This window comes from Rattus norvegicus, chromosome 9, assembly GCF_021556685.1.
Source record: "Rattus norvegicus strain SHRSP/BbbUtx chromosome 9, alternate assembly SHRSP_T2T, whole genome shotgun sequence".
NCBI classification, from domain to species: Eukaryota; Metazoa; Chordata; class Mammalia; order Rodentia; family Muridae; genus Rattus; species Rattus norvegicus.
Genome location: NC_141542.1, coordinates 120,532,529 through 120,544,702, shown reverse-complemented (window position 1 = coordinate 120,544,702; position 12,174 = coordinate 120,532,529). Strand labels below are relative to the sequence as shown.

The following is a 12,174-nucleotide window of genomic DNA, read 5'->3' as shown; positions in this document are numbered from 1 at the left end:
CTCTCTGCTCTGCCTTGCACCTGACATTGCTGCCAGCCACACATGCTTCTCTTGGGCCTTTTCCTAGTGACACTGTGAGAAGCCGCTGTGTCCCTGAATCCTGAGAGCCAGGAAGCAGAGCAGATGGTGTTTAGGTTATGTTTGCTTATGCACGCGTGTTGCACACACAAATGCTCAGATGCCCACGGGGCCAGAAGAAGGTATTGGATCCTCCTCTAGCAGGTGGTTGTGAGCCCCTGAGGCGGGTGCTGGGAGCTGGACTTGGGTCCTCTGAGGAAGAGTAAGTGCTCTTAACCGCCGAGCAGCCTCCCCAGCCCTGAGCAAGCCAAAGCAGATGCTGACATTTGGTCCTTTGCCTTGGGTGGCCAGCTCACAGGAGCCTGTGAGAGCAGCAGCAGGTTCTTGTGTGCGTTTCGTTGGCGTTGTGTGCGTTTGTCTAGACATTCTCTCAACATGGCTAGGCAGCTTTTCCTGATTCCGAGACAATAGCACGGTGGAGGTGGTAACCTTGTCCACCCCGAGCCGCTATCACTGTTTCAGGAGAATGAGATCCTGACTGAGCAGGAGGAGCTCCTGGCCATGGAGCAGTTTCTGCGTCGTCAGATCGCCTCGGAGAAAGAAGAGATTGACCGCCTCCGAGCTGAGATTGCGGAGATCCAGAGGTACAGGGCACACGGGGCTGGAAGGTTCAGCCATGTTGTGGTTTACATGAGCAGAGCTGTTTTAGTCAGTAGTTCTCAACTTCCTAATGCGCCAAGCCTTCAACAGTTCCTCACGTTGTGGTGACCCCAGCCATAGCATTATTTGCTTTGCTATTTCATAATTGTAATTTTGCTACTGTTATGAATCATAATGTAAATACTGATATGCAGCTGGATGGTCTTAGGCGACCGCTGGGAAAGGGTTGTTTGAGACCCACAGGTCGAGAACCAGTGTTTTAGCCATTCCTATAAAAGAACTGGGCTTCTGAATGTCAGTCCCTGTGGGCTCCTTAGAAGGTCTTACACAGCCTTGGGTCAGGTAGCTTCTCTAGCTGGCCTCTGAGTACTCCATAACGCTCCCTTGTCTCCACACAGTCGCCAGCATGGCCGCAGCGAGACAGAGGAGTACTCCTCTGACAGCGAGAGCGAGAGCGAGGATGAGGAGGAGCTGCAGATCATTCTGGAAGACTTACAGAGGCAGAATGAAGAGTTAGAAGTAAGTCTGGGGGACAGTACCCAGGAATCAGCAACTTCAAGTGTTCTTGACCACAAACCACCTATTTTCCTGCTGGAGACTTGTGGAGGAGAATTCAAGGACCTTGTTTTTTGTTTTTTTTTTTTTTTTAAAGATTTTATGTATATGAGAACACTATCACTGTCTTCAGACACACCAGAAGAGGGCGTCAGATCCCATTACAGATGGTTGTGAGCCACCATGTAGTTGCTGGGAGCTGAACTCAGGACCTCTGGCAGTCAGTGCTCTCAACCACTGAGCTGTCTCTCCAGCCCCCTGAGAGAGAGCATTCTTACCAGGATGGGGCGTGTGCTCTAGGCCGTCTAGCCTTGGTGTATAAGTGAGCCTATAAAAGCTGAATGGTGCCTGGCCACAGACCTCCGTGGCCTTGCAGTGGAGAAAGTGAGTCCCTTGAATCGGCCCATTGTAAACTGAGGGACAGTTGTCTTGTAGTCCTTGCCCCACAGAGCAGCAGATGTGACCAAATGCCAGGGAAGCTCCACTGAGAAGGAAACACTGTCCAAGTAATTTCCTTTCTCATCCCAAATAAAACATTGTCACACTGTCTCCTGTGAGGACGACTGGGTGAACAGGACGCCTTTGCTTCATCCATGTTCACTCAACTGCCAGGCAAGTGCACAGGGGAGTCTAGAGTTGCACAGTGGCTGGGCATGGCGGCTCAGGAAGCAAAGGTAGGCGTTTCTGAGTTGTTGGCCAGCTTGGTCTACAGAGTGAGTTCTAGGACAGTCAGGGCTTGAAAAATCACAGCAAAAAGATAGGAAAACTATTGTTGCCGGAGCGATGGCTCAGCAGTTAAAGCACTGGCTGCTCTTCCAGAGGACCAGGTTCAGTTCCCAGCACCCACATGGCTGCTCACAACCGTCTGTAACTTCAGTTCCAGGGGATCCAACACCCTCACACAGACACGCATGAAGGTAAAACACCAATGCACATTAAATAAAAATAGTATTTTAAGAATTGCCCACCGCTGCTGTCCACTGTTGGGAGGGTGGGCCGAGTGAGGGGCAGTGATGCTCTTAACACTTGTAGCAGATGGCTCTCCTGGGGAAGAAGCAGGTAGGGATCCAGTGACATGGCCCAGCAGGTGGAGGCAGTACGGCCTGAGGACCTGGATTGACGCCAGCTCCCTTCACATGCACCCAGCCGTGTATCCGCACCCATTGAGTGATCCCAGCACTCGGGAAGCAAGAGGCAGGTGTGGAGCTCTGAGTTTGAGGCTAGCCTGGTCGATAGAGTTGAGACCTTGTCTTGAAAAACCAAATCAGAAAAGGAAGCTCGTGTGAGTAAGACAGGGATCCTGGGAGTTCTGCCCTGGAGAAGACACATGGGTGCCTTATGGGAATTCTGCCCTGGAGAAGACACATGGGTGCCTTAGTTTGCTCTTGCTTTCCTGAACAGAAAGTCAGACAGCAGAATTGTGTAGTGTTTTGTTGTGCATAATGTGTAGGCCCATTAACACAGCTTTTTCTGCTTGGGCCAAAGCGGCTGCCCTGAATCTTGCCACGTTCTCAGTAGGGGAGAAAAGGGTCAAGGCACACCCAGTGTCACACTGAGTAGGCAGTGGGGCTGGTGCCTGTGCTCACTTCATTGGAGCAAAGGTGTCTGTTAGAGGGCACACCCAGCTGCTGAGGATGCTGGGAAATACTGACGAAGAAGAGGGCATTCTGATGGCTGGGTGGTCGCTGTACAAATTACTGCTGAACGAGCACAGCACACAAGGACAGATTTTACAGAGAAAATGGTCTCAGCTTTTATCCCCGCTCTCATTCCCTCTCCTCAGTGCTGTTAAAATTACCTGTGTTACTCCCTGGTGGGCTTCTCAGAAACCAGGGTGAGGAAAGAAGCCATTGAAGCACTGTACTTAGTCAGCAATGGTTCTGTCGGTGCCTTGTTTTCTAAGTGTGTTTACTGCTTTGTCACTAGGCCTCCAGTGGTATTTATTTGTCTTCCTGTCTTGTGCTGACCAGTCAGGTCGTCTGAAGTAGAACTGGACCCTTGCTTAGGACAGCTTGCTTGCAGCCTGTCCTGTGTTCTTCTGCCCTGATTCCTTGTCCATCTGACCTTGCTTAAGTGGTACCTGCCCTCCCTCTCATTCTTTCAGATAAAGAACAATCACTTGAACCAGGCAGTCCATGAAGAGCGGGAGGCCATCGTTGAGCTCCGAGTGCAGCTCCGGCTGCTCCAGATGCTGCGAGCCAAGTCTGAGCAGCAGCTCCAGGAGGAGGAGGAGCCCGAGAGGCGAGGGGGCACAGGCCCACTACCCTGTGAAGGTGTCCTCGAGGTGAGAGCAGCCAAGGAGCAGGCGAAGCCCTCGCCCAGCAAAGACCGGAAGGAGACGCCCATCTGAACTGCCCCGGCCCTGTGCATCGTACTGTAAGCGAGAGTCCGCTGCCTGTCCTGCCAGGCAGCGTTCTGTGAAGGCTCTCAGAGACGCTCGCTCTTGCACACGTCTGACTCCGTGTCAGGCTCAGGTCCTGGGAGAGTGAAGGGGTGGACACTCGGGGGTGGGGGGCTTGCAGGGAACACAGGTATTTCCAGATAGTGTCAGCTTATTTGAAAATTAATTTTCTTTGTTAAAAATAACTATTTTAACCCTTGAGTGGCTTCTTTTTAAACCAAAAAACTTTTTGCTTTTTTTTGTTGTTGTTTAAATCACAGCAGAATCAGGATCTCTTTCTTATCAAAGGGTGGGAACCAAACCAGGTCACTTCTGCGCCTGCCTTGTGGACGCTCGTGGTCTCACCAGCCCTGCAGGGTCCCTGGCCACTCTTGCTTGTGCCTTCCACACCTTTTGGTGCAGATTGTTCAGTGGGGAGCTGCCTCATATTCTCTGACTGGCCAAAAAGGCTCTCGCTGGGGTTCCCTGTACCTGCCCTGTGTGTACCACTTTGCTTTTCCAGCTCCGGGTCTGTCAGTGTGAGTCAGGACGGCCCAGTTTGGTTGCAGACGGAGGTTACCATGCAGCCTGCCACCAGCCTGGGCAGGGCAGGCCACCCACTCACTGCCAGGGAGCAGCAAGGGCCTCTTCTCAGAGGTGGTCAGAGATGACCACCTTGACCCTGAGGTTGCACAGGACACTTCTCACACCAGGGTCCTTTTCCACACTGACCTTCCAGGAAAGTCACCTTCCACAGTGACTTCAGTTGCTAGCTTGGGCTGGGATACCCACACCTCTGCCAGGATAAGCCATGTAGATGCTGTCATGCACAACTTTCACCTGTCCATGTCATCTCAAGGGGCTGCTTAAGGACTCTGACAGAACTGAGCGGAAGGAAGGAAAGCGTAACTGTAATTGACCCCCCCTGGTGTTTGCCTCTAACCTGGACGACTGCTCCCAGCGGTCTGGGAGGCCGGACTCTTAGGCAACCGGATTTCACTGTCAGATGAGTGGCCCCCAGGGAGGTCCCCTGTGGCTCTGAAGACAAATCCCACACTCTAAAGTGAGCGACAAACCCACAGGAGGGCTCCGGTCTACTCCTAGTTAGTATTTATTTCAGCACCTGTTGGTGCGATTTTTCGTTAGCCTCTACCTATTGCACTGTTGTGACTTGTTGGCCATTATTTGATTTTTGTACGGAAAAAAAAGCTTTGTTATAGAAATCAGCATACTATTTTTTTAAATCTGGAGAGAAGATATTATGGAAACTGGAAACGTGGTCAGGTGTCAAATGTAAATGTATAAATGCCTTGCTGCACCCGTCAGATGTGCAACACTCATTCTATATTTGCTGGCAATATTGAGGAATTCTTTTTGTTTGTGTAAACTCTAATTTCTATCAAGGTATCATGGGTTTTTAAAATTTCATTACAAATGTCTCAATGTTGGTTAACTAATTTTTGCCAGGACCATTATTGATTAAGGAAATAAACTCAGCAGCCATTTGAGAAAAAAAAAAAAGCCTTTATTGTACACTCTTTTCTTTGAAATACTTGCATACCCAGCATCCGACAGAGTCAGTGGAAGGTAGAGAGCGAGTGGGAGGTTGTATTCCACCTCATTCCTCACCCATGCCAGGCACATGCTGTGTCCCTGCTGCGGCCTCTCAGCCCGAATCTCACTGTGCTTGCTGACTCAGTGTGCCATCCCTGAACCCTGACAGTTTCCTGATGCTGTTGGGAAAGCAAGCTTTGCCTTCTAGGTCAAGCCTAGACCCATCTTTGCCCAGCTGTTAGAGTTTACCGAGGTTTGCATTTTAAATGTGAAGTGAGGATATGGGGCAGCCAGCGCTCTGGCGATGTGTGACACACATCTGAGTTGTCTGGCTTGTACAGTCTAACTCAGCCTCAGAGTTCATGTTGGTTTACAGAAGCTTCCAGACACCCTGCCGTGACCTCTAACTTCAGGGATCTGGAGATGGAGTGACGGTGAGGACCGGCTGTCCTCTGCAGGTGACTCTGCACTGAGCACTGGGCCTGACTGAAGTCCTGAGTATAGAGGTCCAGTGGCTACACAGGAAGCCGGGAGTGCTGGGAGCGCCTGCAATTCTCCCTCTGCAGAAATGAGGGTCCCGCAAGTCTGATAGCTGGCCGCCCAGCAGGCTGACATCGGGTGTCTTCTCTCAATGCTTTGTCATTTTTATTAGTATTAAATTATCTTTTTACATAGCAAGTAGAATATATATCTTATGGTATTCCATATGTAACACACTCGGATCACATCACCTCTTCCCTGTGTCTGTCCTTCGTGTGTTTAAGAGACTGTCTCCCAGCACACGTCCTGGTCCTCCGGCTTAGGCTCTGCACTTGCCCATCGTGCTCCCCAGCATTAAGTGTACAAGACGATTTGTGGCTGTATTGATTGGGATGAACACCCCAGTCGGTCTCTGCGTTTTGACCGGCTATGGTTCCTGTAATCTCTGCCTGCCGCCAGCAGCAGCTTTTGGTGGTCGTGAGGATCTGTCTTTAGAATGACCCTGGTGAGGAGAATGACTGCGGCCCTCTGGGTTCCACATCCTCATCAGGCTTAGGCACTTGGCTGAGTTTATAGAGCTAGGCGTGGCCTCTCTGCCAACAGGGCCGTAGTCTGACGGGATTGACTGTGGTATTCCGCCATGTTGATTACCATTGCTTTACAGGGAGGTGGTTTGATCCCTCTACTGTGGTCCCCAGTGAGGAGCCTTCCAGGTGAAATCCAGATGGTTCTGGCACATCCTGTGGTGGAAGTGTGTGCGCCTTCAGCAGTGAGGTCTTTACTTTTTTTCTGGATGGCGCAAAGGCCTGTACGGTTTGGGGAGCTCTTGGACTCGCCTGGCCAACAGCTCTAAAGGAGGCTCCCTGGGCCAGCACTGGGGTTTTGTTAGATGTTCTGTGTAATTTGGGGGGAAGTATCACTCTGGTCACATATACATGCACGTAAGGTTTTCTGACACAGTCTGTAGCTTGGCTGTCCTAAACCTCAGTATGTAGATTAGATTATTAGGTTAGGCTGTGGCCTCTGCCTCCGGAGTGCTGGCGTGCAGAGGTGCACACCACGCCTGGCTCTGGAGTTCAGAGTGGTCGTAACCTAATGTCCTGTGGCTTTTCTGGTAGCCTTAGTGGTCTCTATCCCTCCTCCCTCTCCTGCAGGTAGGTCTCCATCCATTCTCTTCGTAGCAACTGTTTATTCCCCTCCAGTGTTTCCCACGACACAGCCCCATTCTCCTGGTATCTGGTTATGCCAGGTATATCTGCATCTGAAGATTATACCTGTGTCACCTCAGTAGTCTATTTTCTAGTTCTCTCTACTTGCCTGCAAATGTAATGCTTCCCTTATTTACAGCGGAACAGGATCCCATCGAGTATACGCTCCTTGTTATTTGAGATGTTTTTCACTGATTTCATTCACACTGGCTGTGAGCTTCTGGAATCCTGTTTCCTTGTCTCCAGCCCCCCTGCCCCTGGCTCTGCCCCTGGCTCCCCCATACCCGCCCTGGGGTTATAGGCACACATGGGTGCAGAGGGTTTGGAATGTGGCCCAGGGACAAGTGACAAAATGGCAGCGTTTATGCTCACTAAGCTTGAGGTGAGAAACTAATGTCTTCCCAGTTACCCTGGGCCTGGAGGTCACAGCAGAGTTGGACAGGCGGATATGGAGCACAGTGCTCCTCCCCGGGCTGCATGCTCACCCTCCTGGCCACCGTCTGCAGACCCTGGTAAGGTAGTGCTCAAAATTCCAACTCTGTAGAGAACGCTTTAACCAGAGCTGGGGCCATGCTGCCCGCTGCCCACTGCCTCGTACCAAGCAGCCAGAAGAGCCAACACACACGTGTCCTTTAACAAAGCTGCCAATTTTACAACTGTTGTTCCTTCCATTGGGACAGCTGCTCTATCCCAGTGCTATTTGAAGTTCTAGGGGTTAAGAAAAACTGAAGTGTAGGTGTCACAGTTAACTCCCCAGACTTCAGGAAAACGTTCATGTGCCAATGAAGAGGCCATTCCCTGGGCTACCGTGCAAGCAAGCAGGGACTCTAGTTCCAGGTGGGAGGAGGGAGGAGGGGGCAGTCAGCAGGAGGACATAGGAAAGTCTGTGCTGCTTAAGTCAGAAACTGCAAATACTTCTAAACGAAGGAGGGAGGGACCTGCTAGGGGAGAGGTGACCAAGCTGGCTCTGAAAAACATGGCTTCTCTACAATGAACAGAAGTGGGGAGGGGCTACAGTACTAAAGATCCTGCAAGACCAAATGGTGATGAGGGAGTTAAGATGTTGCAGACCGAAACCACATTCTCTTGTACTTGCTTGCCTTAGTTTCTTTGAAAACCATTCTCTGCCCACCCTTGTGTCTGACCTAAGGTCCCTGTCACTAGCAAAAATCCTCACAATGAATTCTCAGCAAACCATTAGTTTCTACCAGTCCAAAAAACTAAGCTTGTCACTAGGGAGCCTGAGTCCTGCAGCAGAGCTCAGGTGTGCTCTAACACCCACCCACTGTTTCCACCAGTGTATCCAAAAAGTATCGATTTACAACTTTGTCTCATTACTAGAAAGACCTCACCGTACTTGTGTTTTGTATATGGTGTTTGTGGCGAGCTAAGTCTGTTCTATCTGGCTCCAAAATAACCTCTTTTACTCCTTTTTGGGGTGAGAGGCTTAAAGCATTTTACAGGCGTTTGCCCACTCAGCAGCCTATAGGCTTCCAAGGTTGGCTACACAGAATTGCGTAGCGACGAGGTATTTATGACTATTTGGTACCGTTCACAAACCATTCTGTATTTGTTTTACATCATGGAGATTACTCCAAGTGCCAAGTGGTCTGCTGTTGCTTTCACCCGAGTCCGAGCTCATAGGTCTTATGGTCGACTCTGCAGCTCTTTTGTCTCCCTGCATTCTGGAAGCTCGGGTTTGTTTCTGAACATTCTCGCCATGTCACTGACATTAAAAGGTGACAGTGACGTGCTGGTTACTTTTGGTCAGCTTGGCACAAATGAGTTGCTAGGAGAAAAGTAGCCTACATTGAGGAATTGCCTCCATCAGAGTTGCTTCTGGGACATTTTCTTGATCCGTGATTGGTGTCGAGGGTGTCACCCCTAGGCAGATGGTCCTGAACTGTACAAGGAAGTAGGCTGAATAAGCCATGGGGAACGGTCTAGTAAGGCGTGTCCCTGCACAGTTCCTGTACGTTCCTGCCCTGACCTCCCTCAGTGATGGACTGGGATGATGACACGGAATCCCTGTCAGCCATCTCTTTGCTGTGCTCGGTTTTGACAAGTGGACAAAATACTAACTTTGTCTAGGAAGGGGGATGTCAGTTAAGGGCCAGTCTCCATCAGAGTGGATTTCCTTCTGGATGCCCAGTGTGGGCTTTAGTGTAAAGAATAAACAAGCAGAGCCAATAAGCGTGTTCCTCCCTGCGAGGCTTGGCCCTGGCTTCCCTCCAGAAGGAACTGTAAGCTGTCAGCAGGAACAAACCCTTTCCTTTCTGGGTGGCCTTTGATCATGGTGTTTATCACAGCAGTGGGAAGCAAACTAGGATGGAGGCTTCTACAGTGGAGCCCTGCGGGACAGACAGACATGCCTGTGTTGTTTTGGGGAGTTACAGATGCATTAGGAAGTCTGGTCTGGAAAAGCTGTTGCGGCTCAGAGCTCAGTGAGCTATTCTGTGGGAACATGGAAGGGGCCTGACTTGTGAAGTTGGAGAGCCCTTGAGGATTACGGTTGTTTGTGGGACATTTTGATAAGGAATCTTGTTCAGCTAGGGCTGAAAAATGAGCTGTGATTAACAAGAGTGCGTGAAACCTTTGGCTTTACTGGGGACAACTGACTGAAAGCCAGCTGTAACTAGTGAGACCAGCATCACTGAGTCATCCCTGGGAAGCTATTTGCTCAGGGTCAGCACACACAAGGTGTTTCCCAGGGCAGAAGAACTAGATCTCAAGTTTGGTAGCTCTTCATGTGGTCCTGCCTTTGAAAGGTGTGAGAGGGTAAGTCACAGGGGCTGCAGAAGCCTGGAACCACCGACCTGGATTGAGCTCCTGCAGGGGTCAGGGGGCCACTTGTGAAGGTGCAGGGTATCCCATTGTTGTGGAAGTCCCAGGATTTGAAGGGGTTGTGGGGAGAAGCTTAGCAAAGGTCAGAGTCCCTGGCTGACTTCCTTTGATGGTGGACTGTTGATTAGGAAGTAGAAGCCAAAAGTTTCCTTCCCAAGTTGTTTTTGGTCAAGGTGTCTGTCACAGCAATGAGGATGTTTTTTCTTGTTTTGAATCCACTAGTAATTAGTAAGACCAGGAAGGCTTTTGCGTGCACTATGTTAAAAGTTGCGGAACAATGCAGGTGCCTGCCTGTCTTCACGGACTCTGCTGAGATCTAAACAGTGGGGCCCAGAGGGATGCCCACTAGGATATCAACCAGGAAGCTGCACATTTACAAGTCGAGGTGTTCTAACACTGTAGAATAAAGTCCTGTACCTAAAAGACAGTTTCATTCCTGTCTTAACAGCTGCAGCTCTTAACATCGTGTATAGAACTCAAGTTCTGAGGGCAAAAATGGAATACTTTGGTAGAGTGTGACCTTCTGGAGTTAGAGTAAAGGAAGTCGAGGCTACCCTCTTCCCCTAAATGCAGCTCTGCTGTTCCCTTCCCAAGTCTTTGTGAGGCTCAGCCCTAGGCCCTGATTATAACTGCCCTGGCCCACCCACTCCCCATACAGTGTGTTATGGGATTTTATCCATTTCAACTCCTCTGACAGTGGAATTCCCCACACTGACATTTTTATTGCACAAGCTTATCTGTGGAATTTTACATGGGAAGCAACCTGCGTCTTCCAATGGCCACACCAAGTTATTTTAACACTTTAATTCTGAACTCTTGAGTTCCCAGTAGAGTGAGCCAGCCGGTACTCACAGAGTACCCGAGGGGCTTCTGGGACACAGAGTCAAGTGGGATCTGCATGGGCAGCATGTGGAGCTTCCCTAGAGGCCCTCGCAGCCGCACCCCAACCCTGCAGGAGACAGGGAGGGGCTTTTTCCTAGCTCCTGACTTACAGATGTGGAAACCAAGGCTCGAAAGTGCTTGTCTGTCCTTCCGGAGCTTCAGGACAAGGATGCTGGTGTCCTGATCTTCAGCCTGCTGCTGTCTGCCAAGAGTCGGGCTGACAGGTGAACACTGAGCTGGTTAAAGACAAGACTTTAACTTTCCCCACCTTATGCTAAGTCATACAGGTCACACATTGAATTTATTTGTAGACATTTAGAAAACAAAGTGGGTGGTGTCTCTCTGTGTAAATCCTATTAATAAATTTTATTTGGAATTTGTACCACAACAGTTCTAACAGCATGATTAAGGCTGCATGCCCCAGCGTGGCCACAGGGGTGTGCAGCATGGGAAGGAAAGTCGCACCTCAGAGCTGACCATGATCAAGTTAAGAACACCTGACACAATATCTGCTGAGAAGTCCCCTTCACGTCATGACCAGCATGAAAAGAGTCGGGAGAGAGTCTGCAAACATTCTGTAAATGTGTACAGCAATGTGCTGCATTAGGAGTCAAAATCAGATTCTACTTAGTGTTAACATCAAGCCCTTAGGAGAGGAAAAACTCCTGTCATTTATACACGCCAAGAACTATTCACACTTAGGGCTGGGCAGGGCAGCCCAGGAGCCGAGCAGACTCGCACCTGGGACAAGTGCTTGGGCTAATACCCAGGCCTCCCTGTCCGGTGCGTGTCCACCTTCCGGCGGTAAGAATGCCATTTACCAGCGTTAAATAAAACCAGGAGAAAGCAGCGCAGGTCTCTGGGAACCTCCTCCTTCCCGAAGGGAAAATGCTCTGCCAATTCAAGTCATTCAGTCAGGAAGAGGAAGTAATGAGTTAAGGCTTTGGTGACAATTATAATCCTCTGAGAGTTTACTTTCCCTAAGTCAAGATAAGATAATAGTGTTTACTGTACTTTCTCTTGACTCTTAAAACCACTGGTATGGGAGTAGGCAACTTGCACCTGCGAATGAGCTGGCAGGAGGGAGGCCCCACCACCACAGCTGTCCCGAGTGGCGCAGGCGGCTGAGGCCAGGCTCTCGCGGATGCAGGAAGGACACCGTGGGTCAGGGGTCAGTAGGTGGAGGAAGCTGTACTCATTGCGTCTTCAGAGAGTTTGGTACTGGACGGGTGGATGCTTGCAAAGTACTTGACGTCACTGTCTCGATCCATCTGAAGGGCCATGATTGTCTGCTCCACGGCCTCCTGATGACAGCTGGCAGAGGCTAAGAAGTATTCTGGAAAGGAGTGCAGTGCAAGCATTAGTATTGCGCTTTGGAGTTTAGTCAAGTACAGTGGTATAGAGAGCTGACTGCCTACCAAATACACTTCTCTGAGAGAGTGAGGCTAGCATGTACCTCAGCAGGCGGTAAGCTCTCACTGAAGGACGTATTGTTCTGGTGATAGACAAACCTTTCAGTGGTGAATAAACTAGTGAGAACTGCAGTTAAACAACACAGACCCTTTGGGGGGGGGGGGCATTTTGCTGTTCTTT

At 50.1% G+C, this 12,174-nt stretch overlaps 2 protein-coding genes across 35 annotated transcripts in view; one reads left to right on the top strand and one right to left on the bottom strand.

Annotated features, from left to right (window-relative positions):
- Ralbp1 (ralA binding protein 1) overlaps positions 1-5,133 on the top strand; it is a 36,798-nt gene extending 31,665 nt beyond the window's left edge. For both annotated transcript variants that reach the window (NM_001393664.1, NM_032067.2), the window contains 3 exon segments: positions 541-662; positions 1,077-1,197; positions 3,338-5,133. In NM_001393664.1, the coding sequence (NP_001380593.1) occupies positions 541-662; positions 1,077-1,197; positions 3,338-3,583 (489 nt within the window). In that variant the 3' untranslated portion in view covers positions 3,584-5,133.
- Positions 5,134-10,928: 5,795 nt separating this feature from the next.
- The window catches only part of Ppp4r1 (protein phosphatase 4, regulatory subunit 1), a 63,667-nt gene continuing 62,421 nt past the window's right edge, over positions 10,929-12,174 (bottom strand). For 32 of the 33 annotated variants that reach the window (XR_015628445.1, XR_015628448.1, XR_015628447.1 and 29 more), the window contains one exon: positions 10,929-11,917. Coding sequence is in view for 21 of the 33 variants with exons in the window: in XM_087564622.1 (XP_087420748.1) it covers positions 11,754-11,917 (164 nt within the window). In the remaining 12 variants the exon portion in view is untranslated. The remainder of the gene's footprint in view (positions 11,918-12,174) is intronic. The other variant, NM_080907.2, reaches the window with a different exon arrangement.